Source organism: Symphalangus syndactylus, chromosome 4, assembly GCF_028878055.3.
Source record: "Symphalangus syndactylus isolate Jambi chromosome 4, NHGRI_mSymSyn1-v2.1_pri, whole genome shotgun sequence".
NCBI classification, from domain to species: Eukaryota; Metazoa; Chordata; class Mammalia; order Primates; family Hylobatidae; genus Symphalangus; species Symphalangus syndactylus.
Window position 1 is genome coordinate 25800842 of NC_072426.2, and position 21160 is coordinate 25822001.

The 21160-nt window shown below is 39.0% G+C and overlaps 1 protein-coding gene across 3 annotated transcripts in view; it reads right to left on the reverse strand.

Annotated features, from left to right (window-relative positions):
* The window catches only part of MINPP1 (multiple inositol-polyphosphate phosphatase 1), a 49904-nt gene extending 31576 nt beyond the window's left edge, over positions 1–18328 (reverse strand). The window contains exons 1-3 of one of the 3 annotated variants that reach the window (XM_055274316.2): positions 15563–18328; positions 12590–12787; positions 7610–7707 (exon numbers count right to left, since the gene is read on the reverse strand). In XM_055274316.2, the coding sequence (XP_055130291.1) occupies positions 7610–7707; positions 12590–12787; positions 15563–16199 (933 nt within the window). In that variant the 5' untranslated portion in view covers positions 16200–18328. Of the gene's footprint in view, positions 1–7609; positions 7708–12589; positions 12788–12884; positions 13292–15562 lie in introns of those variants that run through there. The other 2 variants (XM_055274318.2, XM_055274317.2) reach the window with 2 other exon arrangements.
* Between the last annotated feature and the right edge of the window lie 2832 nt (positions 18329–21160).

The window sequence follows — 21160 nt, forward strand, 5'->3', positions numbered from 1 at the left end:
GCTGCATCACAAATTTGGATTGGGGGAATGTAGATGAGGGTGTGCAAGAGCAAGCCAGTAAGTGCTCACAGCCAACCATCCAAGGTCAGGACAGCTCAAGAGAGTGGAGTAAGGACATGTGCTCACCTCTCCCTTCTTCTAGCATTATATTAAGATGACATTATATTAATATTCTTCTTTATTCTTTCTTCTAAATGTATCCTTGACATTTAGAAGGAAGAATAAAGAAGAAGAATATTCATTAAAGCACAGAAAGATACCATAGGTGGATGAGAAATGTTTAAGAATTTTGAGAAGGGAGAAGTCAAATAGAAAATGAGTTACTTTGGTTCATGTATCAGTTTGGTGAAAAAATAATAATAAAAGTGTACCAAGGATATGGGGAAATGGGTACTGTTGGAAGGAATGTATATTGGTATAGACATTCTAGAGGGCAAATTGGCAAAATCCATGAAAACACACATACCCTATGATCCATTTAATTCCATTTCTTATAAAGTGATATTCACAGAGGAACACCAGGGAGAATGTACAAGAATGACTTACAGTAGCACTGCTTATAGAAGCCAAAAAATCCCCAGAAACAACTAAATTCCAATAGTAGGTAGATGGTTAAATAAACTATGGTATACACATACTTCAGAATACTTTGCAGTTATCAAAAAGTTCTATATTATAGATTTCCATGTACTGACATGGAAAAATCTCCAAGACACAATGTTGAATAAGAACCCATTAAAAATAATACATACCCTATAATACCATTTATTACCAACACACACACACACACACATACACATTATACCTTTTATATTTCTAAGAATGATACAGATTATAAAAGTGTAGAAAACGGTTTGAAACCTATCACTGATTACACTTATTAACCTCTGCTGAAAGGTCTGGAACCGGGAGCTGGTAATTAAGTAGACTTTATCTGAGGGTTAAATTTTCCACTTACGTATCATTTGATCATTTGCTCATGTAGAAGTGGAGAACTAAAACCTCTATCTAGAACTAAAACCTGCAGCTAAAACCACAACTAGGGGACTAAAATATGTAACCCAAAAGAGGTTCAAGATGACTGCAATAGTCACAAACCTTTCTTCCCAAAAGAGCTCCTAGAGAAGCTAAGTGCAAGTCATAGTAAGTTTTAAGAGCAGGGGTGGGTCAGTGCCATATATAAAAACAAAACAAAAAATACATAAAGGGGTGAGGAGGAGCTACTTGCTACACTAGCATTGCTGCCTACAATCTAGACTAGCACAGCACAATGGCAACTTGTGTCCCTTCCAAAGGTAGAAGTGTAGATATTTATTAAAGAAGAAAAGAATAGCTGAGGGTAAAGGCATGAATAAACAGGTTATAAATTGAAGGAAATGAAATATTACATGAACGCCTTGAACGAGGCTCAGGGCAAAAGGTGACGCCGTCTCTTAGCTCAAGTATGACAGATGCATGAAAGGGTGAAGCTATATATTTGCCAAGACCACTCCTGGTTTTGGAACCTGACAGGATTGAAAGGAAGCCGGCAAACCTGAGTGGCCTTGTCCTGGAAGACATTCATACAAGATGATGGACTGGATTAATTATTAATAATTGTGTATATTCTTTTGATGTAAAGTATCCCTCTTTGAAAACCAGGGGCTAACCTGTGGTATTACGATATGTATATATTGGCTTTCATCCACACTTCCTGGTTTGTAACTCCCATATCCCTTGTTGTAGTCTTTTGGTATAATGCTGGGTGTGTTAGGCCTCCAGGGCAGGCCTCAGGAAACAGAATCTCTCTCCTGCCTCCCTTTCACCTGTGCGGAGACAGAACTCTAATCTTCCTGCCTTTCTGGGGGTCTTAAGATCATGCCCTGAAAGGGTCCTGCCTCATATCCTGGGGGGAAGGAATACTTCCATAAAAACCCAAGAGGACTGGGTTTAGAGAGCTTACAGATAGCTGAACATGTGGAGCTTCCTGGAGGGTGGCATGCCCAGGGAGGACATGGAAGCTCCACACCCCTTCCCCCGTATCTCGCCCTGCTCATCTCTTCATCTGTATCCTTTGTAACATCCTTTATAATAAACCAGCAAAAGTGTTTCTTTGAGTTCTGTGAGCTGCTACAGCAAATTAACTGAACCCAAAGAAGAGGTTATGGGAACGCCAACTTGAAGCCAGTTGAGCAGAAGAGTACCGATGGGGCACTTGGGGACTGAGCCCTCAACCTGTGGGATCTAATACTACCTCCAGGTAGACAATGTCAGAACTGAACTGGAGGACACCCAGCTGGTGTCTCCTGCTTGGTATGCAGGGGAAAGGCTCCCACACATTTGGTCACAGAAGTCTTCTGTGTTGATGATTGTGGTGGTGGTGTGAGAGTAGAGGAAAAACACGGCCTGAGAGAGTTTGTCCTTACACAAAGGCAATTAAATCAAGAAGTTAGCAAAGAGACGTAAACACTAAGAAATTTAAAAAGGAATTAGATAAAAGTCTGTTCAATCTATTCAAATAATAAAATCTACTATTAGAAATAAAAAGAAGGCAACCGGAGATTTCAAAAATTCTCACGTGCTTACTACTACAACTTTATATTTAAAAAAAAAAAAGGGCCCGGTGTGGTGGCTCACACCTGTAATCCCAGCATTTTGGGAGGCCAAGATGGGCGGATCGCGAGGTCAGGAGATCGAGACCATCCTGGCTAACACGGTGAAACCCCGTCTCTACTAAAAATACAAAAAATTAGCCGGGTGTGGTGGTGGGCACCTGTAGTCCCAGCTGCTCGGGAGGTCGAGGCAGCAGAATGGCTTGAACCCGGGAGGCGGAGCTTGCAGTGAGCCAAGATCATGCCTCTGTACTCCAGCCTGGGTGACAGAGCCAGACTCTGTCCCAAAACAAACAAACAAGCAAAAAAAACAGTCGTGTGCGGTGGCTCACACCTGTAATCCCAGCAGTTTGGGAGGCTGAGGCAAGTGGCTCCCTTTAGGTCAAGAGTTCAAGACCAGCCTGGCCAACATGGCAAAACCCCGTCTCTACTAAAAATACAAAAATTAGCCAGGTGTGGTGGTGGATGCCTGTGGTCCCAGCTACTCAGGAGGCTGAAGCATGAGAATCGACAATTCTACCAGACATACACCTTCAGAAACAGGTATACCTGTACCCCAATAAACATATACAATAATGTTCATAGCAACAAGGTTCATAATAGCCCCAAACTAAAAACAATGTCTACCAAAAAGATAATGAATAAACTGTAAAATATTCATATAATGGAATATTATACAGTAATGAAAATTAAAATTGTAGCTATATGCAACCTCATAAATCTTTTTTCATTTTTAAAACTTTATTAAATTGTAATTTACATACACATGATTTAAATATACAGGTTGATGACTTTTGACAAATATAAACAACTGTATAACCTGCCCTCACTGTGATAATACAGTGACTTAATCACCCCCAAGAAGTTACCTCTTGCCCCTTTGCTTCAATCTCCTCTAATACTCTGCTACAGGTACATGTTTTACAGAATCCTGAGAAATGTCTGTGACCTCATAATTCCCAATCCATTTGAGAAGAGGTACATTTACCTGAAATTTGTAAACCTTTTCACAACACAACAGATCAAGATCATTTTAAATTCCTCCCAGTTCAAATCCCTGCCTTCTAAGTAGCAATCTATAAGTGGGAAGCTTTTTAACTTGTGTCGTGGGAGTTTGTTGTATGGATTATTTCATTACCCAGTTATTAATCCTAGTGCCCATTAGTTATTTTTCCTGATCCTCTCCCTCCTCCCAACCTCTGCCCTCTGAAAGGCCCCAGTGTATGTTGTTCCCCTCTATCTGTCCATGTGTTCCCACCATTTAGCTCCCAAATAAATCTTAAAAACTTAATGTTGAACAAGAGCTAGATACCAAAAGAAAAAAAATACACAATGAGTAATTCCATCATTATAAAGTTCAAAAACAGATAAAGCTAAACTGTTTCTTAGGGAAAAAATAAATTAGTAAACAATAAACTACTGTAATAAAGAAAAAATTGAAAGCAAAAATACACAAGTAATTATGGAGAAATAATTTCAGAGAAGGAAAACACTTTTTAAAATCAAAAGATATATTTGCTTAATTCAGCAAATAATGGATAACATAAATGACTTTTATAGGTATATTAAATACCAAAACTAATCCCAGGAGAGAGAAAATCTAGATATACTTATTAAAGAAGACACAAATTGCAAAAAAGCTATCCTACAAATTAACTTTCTCCTTTGTGCCCCACTACGCCTTTTACGGGCAGTCCGCAACTTATGATGGTTTGACTTAAAATTTTTCGACTTTACAATGGTTCAAAAGCAATACACTTTCAGTGCGCTCCTTGACTTACAACGAGGCTATGTCTGGATAAACCTACTGTAAATCGTAAATGTACTTCCAACTTAAGATATTCAATCTACCATGGGTTTATCTGGATGCAACCCCACCATAACTTAAGGAGCATCTGCGTATACTTCTATCACTGTATAGACATCCTATTGTCTTGCAATGGTTTAGTTACATGTCTTTCATTCCTTGTGGCTTTCTTTGAGGACAATATCTATCTTATGTTAGCGTCTTTAGTTCCAAACCAGTGCTTGTCACAGAACAGAAACTCAAAAAATGCTTGCTGAAGGTACACAAAGTCCAGGATATCTAATTATCTCAGAATTTCATAAATGTCTATTAATTTTTAACTGTAAAAAACATTCTTGGCCAGGTGTGGTGGATCACACCTGTAAACCCAGCACTTTGGGAGGGTGAGGCGGGCGGATCACTTGAGTTCAGGAGTTTGAGACCAGCCTGGCCAACATGGTGAAACCCCGTCTCTACTAAAAATACAAACATTAGCTGGGCATGATGGCGCATGCCTGTAATCCCAGCTACTGGGGAGGCTGAGGCAGGAGAACTGCTTGAACGCAAGAGGCAGAGGTTGCAGTGAGCTGAGATTGGGCCACTGCACTCCAGCCTGGGCGACAGAGGAAGACTCTGTCTCAAAAAAGAAAAAAAAAAAAAATTCTTAACGAAGAACTTTAAACACATAAAAAATATAAAACAGTAGTATAACAAACCTCTGTGTACTCATCCAACTTCAACAATAATCAACATTCAACCAATCCCATTTCAGCTTTGCTCCTACCACCACCACTGAATTATTTTGAAGCAAATCCCAGGTATCATTTTATTTCACCTGTAAATACTTCAGTATATAAACCTATTTCACAGTGAAAGTCCTAAGCAGGGATAAATTATTTTCTATCAAATCGCTGAAGTAAATAACAGAAAATACCTCAATCAAAAGACAACCTTATATTTTTAAAAGAAGAATTTAATTTCTTTTCACATGTAAAAAGAAACTCTTATTCAATTAATTTAATAAACATGTATTTAAATTTTTCAAGTCACAGTCATTTAAATTAGAAGTTCTTTTTTTTCCTTTTTTTTTTTCTGAGACAGAGTCTTACTTTGTCACCCAGGCTGGAATGCAGTGGCACAATCTTGGCTCACTGCAACCTCCACCTCCTGGGTTCAAGCAATTCTCCTGCCCCAGCCTCCTGAGTAGCTGGGATCACAGGTGTGCACCACCACGCTTGGCTAATTTTTTTTATTTTGAGTATGGACGGGGTTTCACTGTGTTGGCCAGGCTGGTCTCGAACTCCTAACCTCAGGTGATCCACCCACCTTGGCCGCCCAAAGTGCTGGGATTACAGGCATGAGCCACCACGCCCGGCCAAGAAGTTCTTTATTTACAAGGAAAAAAGTACCTCTACAATAAGGAAATCAGGCAGGCACCATTGTAATCTAATGATCAAACATCACTGGCCAGGAGTGGTGGCTCATGTCTGTAATACTAGCACTTTGGGGGGCCCAGGCGGGCAGATCACCTAAGGTCAGGAGTTCGAGATCAGCCTGGCTAAAATGGTGAAACCCCATCTCTACTAAAAATACAAAAATTACCGGGGCATGGTGGCACACGCCTGTAATCCCAGCTACTGGAGAGGCTGAGGCGGGAGAATCACTTGAATCCAGGAGGCAGAGGTTTCAGTTAGCTGAGATTGCACCACTGCACTCCAGCCTGGGCAACAGAGAGAGACACTGTCTCAAAAAAATAGTAATAATAATCAATGACATGACAAGCGGACATCAGTCCTTCTGATATGATGCACTGAGAAGGATGTATCACTTACGCAGTGCTCTTGTCAAAAGTGTTTAATCTGAATCTAATCCTAAGTAAAAAATATCAGACACATCCAAAAACATTCTGCAAAAAACCTGGCCTAGACTCTTCCAAAACGCCAATGTACGAAGGACAAAAGAAAGGCTGGTGCACTCTTTCAGGTTAAATGAGACTAAAAGAAATGCAACCAAATGCAATGAATGATCCCTTATTAGATCCTGAATCTTACAAAACAAAGCAAACAAAAAACAGCTATAAAAGACTTAAGACGTGAAAATTTGAAAGTTGACTGTACATTAGAAAATATTGTGATATATATGATATACATAAATATGAACTATAGTATTCTGTATTGTGGTTATACAAAAGAATGTTCTTGTCCTAGATGCATGCCCAAGTATTTAAGGGTGAAGCATCCTGATGGTGGGGGCGAAAAGGATTATATACACACAGTGGACAGAAAAAACGGCTCCCATATGTCCACATTCTAATCCCTGACATCCTGTGAATATGTTACCGTACCTGATAAAAGGGAATCTGCCAGTGTGATTAAGTTATGAATCTCGAGATGGAGAGATAAATCCTGGACTATCTAGGTGGGCCCAGTGTAATCAACAAGTATCCTTATGAGAGGCAGGCAGGAAGGACAGTTAGAGTTGGAGATGTGCCCATCAGAAGTTTGAGTGATAAGAAATGCAAGCAGCCTCTGGAGATCAGAAAAAGCAGGGTATAGATGTTCTCCTAAAGGCCCCTGAAAGAATACGGCTCTATTGATACCTTGATTTCAGCCCTGTAAGATTCAATTTGAACTTCTGACCTCCAGAACCATAAGATAATAAACTTATATTAAGCCAGTAAGTTTGTGGTAACTTGTTAGAGCAGCAATAGGAAACTAATATAGTAGAGAGAGTGATAAAGGAAATGTGGCAAAAAGGTTAACTGGTAAATATAGGCGAAGGACATATGAGTGTCCACTGTAAAACACAGAACACAATTTCCCATGAAAACTGTTATAAAATAGTTGCTAGGACTTTGGAAACCCATTTATTCTCTCTGAGCTTTGGCTTCCCGTAAGAGTAATCTGGGATTATATCAGCTCTATAATCCCTTCCAAGCAGTAAAATTTGATGATGGGTTAAAAGTAGGTCTGTACATGGGTTGATTTAGAAATCAAATCATCATGGAAAAAATGTTTCCAGAGTTTTTTGAACCTAAACTATTTACAAGTAGGTGGGACCAATTTGAACTTCTAATCTCTTTATTTAAGGAAAATTAGGAGTTAGTCACAAAACAGTTTATGTTCCCTAATTACTCATTTTCTGAAAAGCTGCTTCAAGTAACCAAATGCAAACAAGCAAGCCAAAAAATTTTTTTTTAAAAAAGCAAGGAAACTGCAAAAATAATACTTACCTTTGCATCATCTATGTCAAAAACATCACACCAAGGAGATTTAACACCTTTAATTGCCAGGTCAAATGAACAGGTGAAAAAGGCTACTTGAATTAAATCTGGGGGGAAAAAAAGGTAAAATTTTGTGGGTCATTATTTTCTGCAATTTTTCAAAGGCTAAATATCTGTAGAATGCCATGTGTTGTACAGCTCAATAAAATGGACATCTTCAGTTTGGGGAAGAAATAATTTAGTTTCTTCCTGGCTATCAAAGAATTAAGAGACTTGCTCTGTATAATTTAAGGGTGCAGAACTGAACTATCAGGAAGAAACCATGAGGAAGTATAAATTTCAGTCCAATAAAACTAAGAAATTTTCTGTAATTGGTAACTTTTTTCTGCCTTTTTTTTTTTTTCTGGACAGGGTCTTGCTCTGTTGTCCAGGCTAGAGTGCAGTGGTGATCACAGCTCACTGCAAACTCGGATTCCTGGGCTCAAGCAATCCTCCTGCCTCAGGCAGTTACTTGTTAAGAGCATATTTGCCTAGCAATATCAACAAAAAGTATAACCCAAGGACTTGCTGTATAAAACTTAACATGATTTTGTTGATTTTAGATGGTTCAAGGAGGGGGGGCTAAGGTTATAAAGGTTTTAGTACCTGACTTGAAAATTACAAATAACAAAGTACATTTATTAAACAGTTTAAATTATACAATTCATTTTATAACTAAGAAGCAGCAGTAAGTACAGAAGATATAAAAGGAGAGAGAAGTCTACAGAGATAGAGAGGGAAGGAAGTGCAAGGTAAGTGAGGGGGAAGGAGAAAGGAGAGACAGCCAAGGAGGAGAAGCACAAAAAGGGAAAAATCACACACTAAAGAGAGAAATGTTGGTACCAACATGAGTTTTTCAAACTTAGCTGCTCAAATGATTTCGGAAGTGGATTTCAGAATAAGTTATCTAGCATTTTTACACTGCTAATTTGCTGATTACATTACTTTGAGATACATATGGGTATTGAAGAGAAGGGATAAGGGAATGAATGCTTGGGCTATAAAAAGTAGCCTTTGTTAGTAAATAAAAACACTGCTGCTCCCTAATCAATGAGAAGTGGGTGATATTTAATGCTAGAGAGAAAAAAAGTCAACTGCAGTGGTTGCCTCCATTGCTTTGATTTTTCTTTAATTTTACTGCCTTTCCTGTTTTCCTAAAGGAAAATGGGACCAAAAATCAACTGACGTTACACGCATTTAGCACTAGTTCTGAGTTTAAAGAATTTCTGAGGCAGTATATAATACAAAAAAAAAATGTATTTCATTGGGAATATACAGAAAAGCCATTCAAAACTTCGCTTATGTAAAGAAAAGGTTTTATAATCTCAATACCTGATACAATATAGTGGCTTGTAAGTACCAGGTATATTTGATGAAAGGACCTGGCTTATTTACACTCAAAGCTCTAATTCTGAAACTATAAAGTCAGTCCACATGGTATATTCTTTAACCGGAAGAGAGTTTACTGGAAAAAACAAATTCACCAAAAAACTCTTCAGAGTACAGGGAGAAAAAGCATCAGACGAAGACAGGCTGAGACCTGACTTTACCACTAATTATCCTGGGTAAGTTCTCTTTAGTGTCAATTTCTCCACTTACAAAGTAAAGAGGTTAGATACACTGTCTTATTTAAGTTATAGCTCTGACTTATCTGTTATGACCCTTCTGATTTTGTGGTCAATCTTTCAGAAACTCAAAAATATTTCAGGTGGATAAGAAATTTAAATATTTAAAAAAACGAAATAGACCCTTTCCCTCCACTCCCCTGAGAAAAAAATAAAACAACAAAAAAATGAAGACAATAGGAAAATATAATAATCTTGGGGTGGGAGGATTCCTAGACAAAATACAACACTCAGAAGCCATAATGCAGAGACAGATATGGCTATGTAAAAGATGTAAACCTCTGTGCAGTCAAAGGCACCATTAACAAACCTAAGAGATAAGCAAGAAATTAAAATATTAGCAACAGGCCGGGCGCGGTGGCTCACGCCTGTAATCCCAGCACTTTGGGAGGCTGAGGCAGGCGGATCACAAGGTCAGGAGATCGAGACCATCCTGGCTAACACAGTGAAACCCCGTCTCTACTAAAAAAATAGAAAAAATTAGCTGGGCATGGTGGCAGGCGCCTGTAGTCCCAGCTACTCTGGAGGCTGAGGCAGGAGGATGGCGTGAACCCGGAAGGCAGAGCTTGCAGTGAGCCAAGATCGCACCACTGCACTCCAGCCTGGGTGACAGAGCGAGACTCCGTCTTCAAAAAATAAAAAAAAATAAAAAAATAAAATATTAGCAACATACAACAAGCAAAGGGTGAATCCTTTGTCAGGCAGAATTAAAAGATATAATTAATATATCCATAATACATAAAAGGCATTTGTGATTCATAAGAAAACAAAAATGACCCAATCGAAAATGAACAAAGTTATAAGGGGCAATTTTTAGAAGAAATGCAACTGGCTACTAAACATGAAAAGATGTTCACTTTCAGAAGTAATCAAAGAACTGCAAATTAAAGCTAGATACTATTTTTCATTAATCAAATTGGCGAAAATTAAAATGACTAATAATATCTACTGTTGGAAGATATGGGAAAATGAGCATTCTCATATACTGTGGATATAAATTTTTACTACACCTTCAGAGAACAATTTCAAAATATATGTCAAGATGTAAAATATTCATGTGTGTTAACCCAGCAATTTCACCTGTTTATCTTTAAAAAACATTTTTAGAAATCTATTTATTTATTTGGAGACCAGGTTACGAGACTGGCTAACTTTTGTGTCTTTGATAGAGTCAGGGTTTCACTATGTTGCCAAGGCTGGTCTTGAACTCCTGGACTCCAGTGATCCACCCACTTTGGCCTCCCAAAGTGCTGGGATTATAGGTTATGCCACAGCACTCGGCCTCACCTATTTTATCTTACAAATAAACTCTCAAGTGTAAAAAACAGACTACAAGAATGTTCACTGTAGCATTACCTGAAAGAATTAAAAACTAAGAAAAACTTCAGTAGGAAAATGGTTTCTATAAAAAGAATTTGGACTGCATTAGCAACAGCCTCTTACAGCAGCAAAATTCGATGATGGGTTAAACAATTTAACTAGCATTGACTTACAAATAGAGTCATTCATATGTCCCATGAAATAACACAGGATTTAAAAGAATGAGACAGTTCTATATTTGTCTAGAGACAAATATATTGTTAAGTAAAAATAGTAAGTTACTGAACATACATATAGCATCACCCCTCTATGTAAACAAAAGGGTATTTAAATAGCAAAAGTATTTATTGTTTTGCTACTAAATGCTTTGTATGAATTAATCTTATATAATCTTTGCAATAATCCTACAAGACAAGAATAATTCCCACATTCATTTTACAGAAAAGGAAACTGTGGCATAAAGACATTAATAAACTTGTCAAAAATCACAGTTATTCAATAGGACAGTAGAGTCAAGATTCAAATGCAAATAGTCCAATTCCAGAATCCATTATTTTAACCACTATACTTAATATTGCTTCCAAAAAGAAGTTGCTGTCAGTTACTTCATCAGTAAAATACATAATTCTTGCCCATTCAGAGACTAAACATAGTTTTAAAAAATCTTTTTCAACAGCCTAACTGCCTACTAACAGAATAATGGCTAGATATTGGTATAGACATAGAATGAAATACATACATTTAAAATGTAGGACTAGAATTACAAACATTACATCAAAAACAAAAAGTTGCATAAAAATAGAATTTTGGACTGGTATAAACTTTGATATCACTCTTAAAAGTTTTAAAATCTGCAAAACAATATCCCATTTATGTATAAAAACTGGCATGGGATAATATAAATGCTCAATTCATGACAACAATTACCACTGGTGAGAAAGGAAGAAGAATGGGATCCAGGAACGGGACCAGTAGACCTCAATTTATTTAAGGCAAGTAACTGAAACACAAAGTTAAAATTTAGTAAAACCAAGTTGTGGGTATAGGGATGTTCACTACATTAGCCTTTTTTGTTATCTTAATATTTGAATTATTTCCCAATAAAGTAAATAATTTTTGAAGCTCCACAGGCGATGCCAATGTACTGCCAGTTTGGAGAGAGAGAAAAAATTCAATTTCAAATGCTAGTCTAGGTATCTTCTTTTTGATCCTTATATAGCATCCAGGCCCTGTAACTGATAAATTCTAATCTATTTTTTCCCCAACATCTACTTCCAGTCTTTTGGAAATTAATTCAGAGTATAATGTAATCTACAATCTTTGCATGTATCTTTGTCAACATCTACCCTATGGAATATAAATTCCTACAAAACAGAAAAAAATCTTATTTTCTTAATCTCCCATTGCTAGGTGACCATGTGCCCTGGTTTTCCACCTGCTTTCCTGGCAAAATTATTAATAGCATTCCCTTTCACTTTCGAAAGTGTCCCACCAGTTTGGATGGTAAGTTGCATAGTCAGCCCATCCACTGCAATAACTTAGATAAACATGACTGCTCATCTTCTCAGCATTGCTACATATAACTCAAAAAACATCATAGTACTTTGCTTTTCACTTTCTAAAACTTACCCCTCTTACACAAAAGCTAAAGAATTTATATGATTTTTCCATTTGTATCACTTTATGAGGGGGAAATTCAGAAAAGATAATTTGTTTTAAAAATAATGCCTACAGTTGAGGCTTTATAGTACTCTGCCCTCGAAAAAACTCCAGAATATAACTAGAATCTTGTACATTAATTTAAATAACACTCAAAGAAGAATATGAATCTAAAAACGGTAAATAGTAAGCACAAGATACACAATTTTTTTGACCCAGAACATATTATTTTCTTAATGTAAATCAATTATGGGCCTTTTAAAAAGATTGTTTCCTTATGTTTTCATTTTCACAGTTCAAAATTATTTAAACTGTAAGTTCAAATAAAAGACAACAGACATATTACCTGCATTTAAATCATTTACTGGCACTTGCAAAGTAGCTGCAACTTTTTTTAAAATGTTCTGCATTTCTGGTCCAGTTTTGAAGGCTTCCACGTGATAAAGAGCTGTAGCATTTTTTTCTACTTCAGTTAAAAACTTCTCACAGTGATCAAAAAATCTCATTAGTTTATCATTAACTGTTGGAGGTCCAAACTCCATATCTGAAAGAGAAAAAAATTTATATATATTTGTAAATCACTGACATAAATGACAGTTTCAAATTATTGAAAATGTTAAGTGTGAAAAAGGAACACTAACATCTTACTAATCTGCACAGCTGAAATAAGCACATATTGATGAGGAACCTCATAGGGTAAAATTATTCCCCATTTATAATGGCTGTAATGCATGAGAATAGTTAGAAAAGGCTAAAGAAATAGAGACTGAAGATTAAATGTGCTGTAGAGATGCTACGCAGTGAAACTGCATCATACATTAATAAGTACTGTTTCTGTCAGGCACGGAAAACTTTAGAAAGCAAACTAAAAATCAGCAAAGTTTCTACTTACAAGGTGAGACAGAATTCAACATATGAAATCTATTTTTTCACTCTAAGCCAAAGTCTAAACAGAGTATTTTATTTTCTCAATTAACCTTCCCAACTCTGTGTTACTTTACAAAGATTCTGCTTTGGACAAAAACTACTGACAGCAGCACAAAACGCACTGATGTTTTGGGTCTCCTGTGCTTCACTGTGCTGGGCCTGTGACTTGGTTTATCTTTTAACTGAAGCCCCAGATAACTTTCTATTTAAAATTTAATAAATTACATTATGCCCCCAATTTGGCAACAAATATGTATTGGAGAAGCATTCATAATCATGCTTCAACTACTGGTGTGCCCTTTACGTTTTTTTCAGTCATATTCAAAACACACATTTTTCAATCATTTCTCCAACAATTTACCATGAAAAGAACATCAAGTATATCATTTTTGTATATAAAATGTGACAAAATTGAATATAATTTTATCTGGGCTTTGGATGTGTATGCAAAAAAAAAATCAATATGTATGTTTAAGTGTGTCTCTTGAAATGGATAATTCTGCCCACTTTGTCAACTGGATTGCAATTCTTAAGAAAATATCTTGACTAGGAAAATAAGCGAACTTTGTCACCTTTTTTCTGTGGCCGCTAAAATATAATTTCCCAAGTGCATCTGGGTATTTTATCCTTGTTACTATCTAATTATTGCCAGTCTTTAAACAAAAACAAAGGCATTGTTCTGTTTATACAAAACTACAAATCTAATTCAGCAGACTCCCTCAAAAGACCAGATGTACATAATAGGCAAAACTATTGTCTATAGAGAATAATAAAGTGGCTAGGCAAAGGGTTTACTATCTGACACTGAAAACGGTCAGGAGTGGGCTTATTCTGAACTGTAGTATTTTCATCCCTGGCTCTGTACTGAGAGTCAAATGCTAGTCTTCGCAATGCCATCTGAGAACAAAAATTCACTTGTCCCAGGAAGTCGCTATAGATATTGCGTTATATTAAAATATGTTCTGCTTTCAACATTCTGTTAATTTAACAGATTTATGAGGAATTTTCACTCATGTTAATGGAAAAAGTATATATTTAAAAAAAACACAATTCAACAAATAATTAGACACAAATCAGCTAACTGAATTACCCACAGTAACATGACACTGAATCAGTGGAGAAATCCCTTACAGATGGTTTCACTGTTCAGCAGCTACAGAAGAAATTACAAACCAGCCTACTTCTAATTTTTCACTTGGGCATTGAAGCTAAACAATAATCCTCACTTCAATTCTGGCCTTAAAAGTGATCAAGAAACTATTAATGCTTGCTCATCTCTGTGATACAAAAATGTTACATGTTTTTATTCTTATTAGGTATGTTATTGGACAAATGGAAGGAGTATAGCATAATGGCTAAGAGAACAAGCTCTGAATCAGATTTCCTGGGTCCACAGCTAGCTGTATGAAAATGCGCAACTTATTTAATGTGTTCGTGTATCGATTTCCTCATCTTTGAGATAAGGGGAAAATACTATCAAGTCCAGATTGTGGTTGTAAGGATTTTGTAAAATAAATGTGAGGCATACCTGTCATACAACAGGCATGAGGTGTATGCTATCATTATTATTTGTAACTATTACAACATTTTCTAAGAGAAAAAGAACCATTCTAGGAAAACAGAAGACTTGGATTCTAGACCTTAGAGAATGACAATTAAGAAGGCATACTCTTGGGCTCGGGTTCTTCACCTGTGAAATAACGGGGTCTTACTAGATGATTTCTCAAATTTCGAAAAAATGTCATTAATGGAATAAATGAGTTGTTACTGCTTGTGACCACGGACCACAGCTACAATGATGGGAACGCTACAGTAAAAACATGAACAAAACAGAAGAAAAAAGGAGGACACAAAGGCTTGAGATCAGGTTCCTAAAACAGGGTGTATGTCTAAAACTGTCATCTGAAAAAGATGATGAGTTTAAAACAAAAAAAAAAAAGAAATAAGGAAAAACTAGTATCGGAAGCATAGCCCGAGGAAGAAAATTCTAGATTCTCTTTTTTAAAACGTGCGCCCAATTGTAAAACTAGACGCCAGGGAAGGGGGAAGGGACGGGTTGGGGCAATTCAGTTTGGGAACGTGAGCGCAAAAATTGCGGGAGACCTCGTCTGTCCCCTTTCCTGTTGGATCCCCAACTCTACTAAAGCAGGCAGCGTGTACAAGGTGCTGAATTTACACCTGATGAATAAATGAACATACGTGTAAGGGGAAAAAGAGATAGCCAAGTCTGTAATATCCCTCGACAGGGAGGACGTAGCCCGAGGGATGATGGCTTGGGAAAAGAGGAAAGAGAACTGGGGGCATCGGAAAAGCCCAGGGTCTGGGGGAGGCGGGAGAGGATCCAAGGCGGGTGGGAGGACCGGGACAGCACACGGGCCACCCGGGAGGTCACCTGCGACGTCGGGCGGCGGCAAGCCGGGGTGGTAGTGCTGCCATAGCCCCTGTAGGAAGGCGGCGCTGCTATCCATGCAGCGGTGCTTGGAACTGGTGATGAACCGCAGGCGGCCGCAGTTCTCACGGCTGAAAAGGGCCGGGAAGAGCGAGGCCAGACGCAGCGCCAGCTGTCGCATATCCTGCCGTCCCTTCTCTACTAGTTGCCCGTCCATCCAGTCCGCGTACCACAAAGGCCAGTCGGCCAGCGCTGCACGCAGGTCGCGGCTGCCGGTACTACCGGCCCCGCCATCCCTGGACCTGCGGGCCTGCAGCAACCCATGCAGCTGCCTCAGCTTGCGGATCTGTTTGGCCGTGGGGTAGCGGGTGCCGTGGCGAATGAGGGCGACCAGCTGCACCGGGGTGCAGGTCCCCTCCAGCAGCTCAGGGTCCCGCCAAGGAGCTTCGGGGCCCGACAACAGCACGGGGTTGACATCCTCGTAGCGAGTCTTGGTGCCGAAATAGGGGCTGAGCGACGAGGCCACCGGGTCCCTCGGCTCTAGATGAGAGCAGCGCGCAAGCGACGAAAGCAGCGCCGCAGCCAGGGCCGCGGCAGGCGCTACGGAGGTCCGGAAGAGGCAGCGGGGCGCGCGGAGCATTGTCGGGGCGGTCAGTGGAGGGCGCCGAGCCGGCTGCCGATGCCCAGCTTCCGGCTCCGGAGGGCAGGGGGCGGGTCTGGAGGGCGCTTCCGGCCGGCGGCCCTCGGGATGCGCTTCGCTGTCCTCGAGGAGGTACCATCCCCTGGCGGTGGGTCTTGCGTCCCGGCGGAAAGCTCCGAGGAGCCCTGTAGACTTGTGGCTCGGGTGGAGCCGGCGGAAAACCCCGAGAAGCTTGAGACAGCCGTGACTGAGGTGGAGCCGGCGTGGCTGCCCTGGAGCGTGGGCGAGTTTCCTCTTAGCCGGAGCTTCAGGGATTGACTCAAAGATTCCTCCGCTTTTTTAGTTGTTTTGGGTGTGAATAAAGCCCGGACTAAAACCTTAGTCGCCCAGACTAAGCCTTAGCCTCCCAGGCTGCCAAAACAGCACAGCTTTTACAGATGACTCTTACATCACCATCCCTACTCTGTGATACTGTGCTTTTCAAAGCATAGTGCGTGAACCATCAGCATGAAATCTGCCTGAGACAGTTGTTGAAAATTCACATCGCTGGGCCTTGCGGCAGGATGCCTCTTGAAGCCCAAGGTTTTTGTTTTGTTTTGTTTTATTTTTTTCCATTCGAGTTTGAAAATAAACAGGATACAGTAAAGCAGAGAACTTGGAAAGGGGCTTACATTCTGCAGGAATTTAAGTCCTGAATCTTTGGTATAATCTTGACCTGGACTACCAGAGCTAACGCGGAAATCAGTGAGACAGCACCCTAAAAGTTCTGTGCTGCCTGTTCCCGAAGGCTTAGCGAGTAAAGACATAGCAATCTAGAGAATTTGGGTGCATTGAGTCATGGCCCAACAGATTTACTCTATTATTAAATATGAGCTAATCTGCTTTGCGAAGCAAACATGCTCTGTATTTACCACCACTCCAGATCCATACGTTCCTCATACGTTCCTCCCATGTACTTACATACTCAAATCAGCAGCAGGGTTTTTTAATAGGTTATTGCTCAGAATCTTTGACCCCAAAAATCATAAATCTGAACAATACCTTGTTTTTTCCCACTTGAACTCCAGTTTATATGCCAGCTAGGGAAATAATAAGTATTACAGAAGTCGTACGGTGATCCAGATTTAAGGAAATTGAGACCCCGTTTTCGTAAGTTAGCTTTTCCTTCAAAGACACCATTTTATTGCTCTTTGTAAGCCCATCACCATCTTTACTCCTTTTCTCTTTAAGTGTCTCCTTGGTTTAGAGAGGTGTGCCTCTAAGTTTAGGCGTGCCTCTAAATGTTAACCAAGAAGAAACGGGGCCAGCCTATGAATGCTGAAAATTTGGAGACGTTCTGTGCAGGAAACCATCTTTAGGGCAACAGATGTTCTTTTTGATATGCTATTTTGTAGCATGTCAATGCCTGAATATTCGTGGTCAGTGATATTTTTGTAGAACTTTGCTCAAATTAGCATTTAGTAAATATTCGCTCCTTCTTAAAATAGACATTCTAACCCGTATGCTCTATAGGCTGAGTCGCCTGATAATATTTCTAAGTGCATTCAGCGAGCATTTGTGCCAGGTTCATCTCACTATATTTTGCCTAATATGCTTATTAATGATAACTTCTCACACCCAATCTTTTGAGTCCTAGGGGTTACCAAGTGTTCCCAAAGTTATTATTCACTTCTTCCTTATGAAGCAATCTTTAGAGACTCTACTTAGAAAATGTATGGCACAGTACACATTTTTATACATGAAATTTACCCCTAGTTTGATTTTATTTTCCTTATCCTAATTCCTCATCAATTAATTTTATCCTGTTTTATACACTTAGGTATATCAGCTCCTAATTATTTTGATCTTATGCCAAGATAACAATGATAAAGTAAAAGTAAGGAATGCCTCCATGTTTTTGGCTAGGAAAAAGCCAAATATAGTATAAAGAAGACAAAGAGTACTTAAGCTTTGGACCCAGACTCTAATTAGCTCTGCCGCTTATTAATTGAGTGACCCAAGTTCTCTGGGCCTTAGTTTTTTTTTTATCTGAAAATTGGTAATATTAGAACCTATATCATGGGATTATCATGACAATCAGAGATGATGTATTTAAAATCCATATAATAGGCTGCTATAAATGATATTTTTATTATTACTAATGTTCAGTGTTATTATTCCTGTGCTAAGATGCCTAGCTTTCTAGCAATTACATGGATTACACTTACTCCCACTAAACATTAAAGTGAATGACTTTCCCAGGCAACACATGCATCAAAGATCATTTCATAACTTTTCTAATAATAAAAACCCACTCATCTCACTTAAAATGGATATCTTATTCTTAGAGCACTAAGCAGCTTTTGAAAAAATTTAAAAAGGTCACAGGCCGTGCTCATCATTTCATGCCAGACCATGTCTGAATTATCTGGGCACTCTGTAAATTGGATGCCCTTTGACATAGGTGCCCACTTGGTCCAATCATGTAGTACAGAGAAGTTTGCATAGTGCGAAACATGGCTATTCCTTTGCAGAGATCATGGGAAAATCGCCTCCCCTCATAAGAAATTGTGGGTATGGGAGCAATATATTTGACAAATCTAACACAATACAAGAGGCAGAAAGGAAAATTAATGGTTTAAGGTCCTTGCAGAGATGGGAGAGGATGGAACCAAAAACACAGGTAAAGAATTTGATTTGGGCCAGAAGGAGATGAGACCTTATCTTCTAAGAGAATGTTAGAAGAATGGGTGAACATGGGGATAAATTTGTAGATCTGGCAGGAGGGAGTTCATAGAAATCAAGCCTGATGGCCTCAGTTTCCACAGTAACATAGGAGACAAGTTTGAAAGATGGGGGGATAGGAATTAAGTCTTGAAATGTGAAAATGGTTTGGATTTGCAACTGAGAGAAATGGGAAAGTAATGGGAAAGGATTGACAACTAAGAGGAATGGGAGAAACAAGTAGAAGTTTGTATGGTCAGCTCTGGAGATCCAACTGAGAATGAATTGCTAGTGGTTCTGCAATTTTATTTAGAAGCAAACATTATCTGTTGTATTTTTTCAGAGTGGAAAAGAAAAAAAGTTTAACTTGATGGTCCTACATTAATGGGTCTTGAGTAGAACTTCATTTCTAATCAATCCACTATATTAAAGGATAAGCTCAATTATTTTTGCCAGATTATCCATAGGACTTCAAAAATAGTCATTCAGCTTTTAAGATTGCATGGTGTCAGCCAGGCGCGGTGGCTCATGCCTGTAATCTCAGCACTTTGGGAAGCTGAGGTGCGTGGATCACCTGAGGTCAGGAGTTCGAGACCAGCCTGGCCAACATGTTGAAACCCCATCTCTACTAAAAATACAAAAAAATTAGCTGGGTGTGGTGGTGGATGCCTGTAATACCAGCTACTTGGGAGGCTGAGGCAGGAAGATTGCTTGAACTTGGGAGATGGAGGTTGCAGTAAGCTGAGATCACGCCATTGCACTCCAGCCTGGGCAATAAGAGCAAAACTCCGTCTCAAAAAGAAAAAAAAAAGATTACATGGAGTCATATATAGTATTTTAAGTTACAGCCATCTACTTTACTTTTAAAGAGGTTACTAAGATAGTTTTCTGGGGATGAAACAACAAAGGAAAGGAAACAGCTAAATTCTGTAGGGAAACAGCAAGTCTCTCTATGTAAGCATATACAATACTAAGAACATGGTCTCAGAAGTTAGACTTTCTGGTTTTCAGATTCCAGCTTCATCTCTTATTACCTGTGAAATATTTAAAAAATTAAATTATTTTGCCACCATTCTTTTTCATTGTAAAGTGGGGATAATAACACCTAGCCATGAGACTGTTGAGAGGATTAAACGAAACAGCTTATATAAAGACTTTATATAGTTCCTGCCCCCAAATAAATATCAGTTGCTTTTATTAAGCAGAATTAAAGAGTTTCTTATTATCACGTCTCTCTTAATCAAATAAAGTGACAAATAGTTTTTCTAGATATTTATTATAACTACATTAAGCAACGAACTTTGTGCCTATGCCAAGAAAGTTTGAGCTTTCTTATCTTTCTGCCCTGCTGTTGCATCATTCCTCTTTTAACAATTGCCAGATGTTGATTTAGTGTTTATTTGCTTTTTGTTGCAGTGGAAGCCAACAGAAGAGGGGTCCATGTGTACAGATAGGGCTGGAGTGATCCGCTTTCCAACAGCAGTCCCTTTAACCTCACTTGAATGTGGAGGCTGCACAGGTCACAAGTCTGAAGACTACAAGCTACCTTTGCTTAAAAGGAACCACACCATCACTGATAGCTAACTGCTAGATTGTTCTCCAGCATATTAGAGCTACATTGAATTGCTTGAGTTGTGCTTCAATTAATGTAGAGAACTTCACTGAACCACACATAACCACTGAAGTAACCTGCTGTTTACAGTCTCTATCATGCTCTTCCAAGAGAGTTATTTTACAGTGACAAAACTTCTCTTCAGGTGCCCTGACACATCCTGGGACTTTGATGTTGGTAATTCTTTCCCCCCAGCAAATGTTGGTTCTAAATCCACAGAACTACTTGAGAAACTAGATGCAAAATTGTAGTAGGTTTAAATTATCAATACTCCTTTTTTTTTTTTTTTTTTTTTTGAGACAGAGTCTCTCGCTCTGTCACCCAGGCTGGAGTGCAGTGGTGCGATCTCAGCTCACTGCAAGCTCTGCTCCCGGATTCACACCATTTTCCTGCCTCAGCCTCCCGAGTAGCTGGGACTACAGGTGCCCACCACCACGCCCGGCTAATTTTTTGTATTTTTTAGTAGAGATGGGGTTTCACCGTGTTAGCTATGATGGTCTCGATCTCCTGACCTCGTGATCTGCCCACCTCGGCCTCCCAAAGTGCTGGGATTACAGGCATGAGCCACTGCACCCAGCCTGTCAATATTCTTTATATGTTTGGCTATTCCCATTTAAAAGAGGGAAACTGTAGCTATACACTTTCT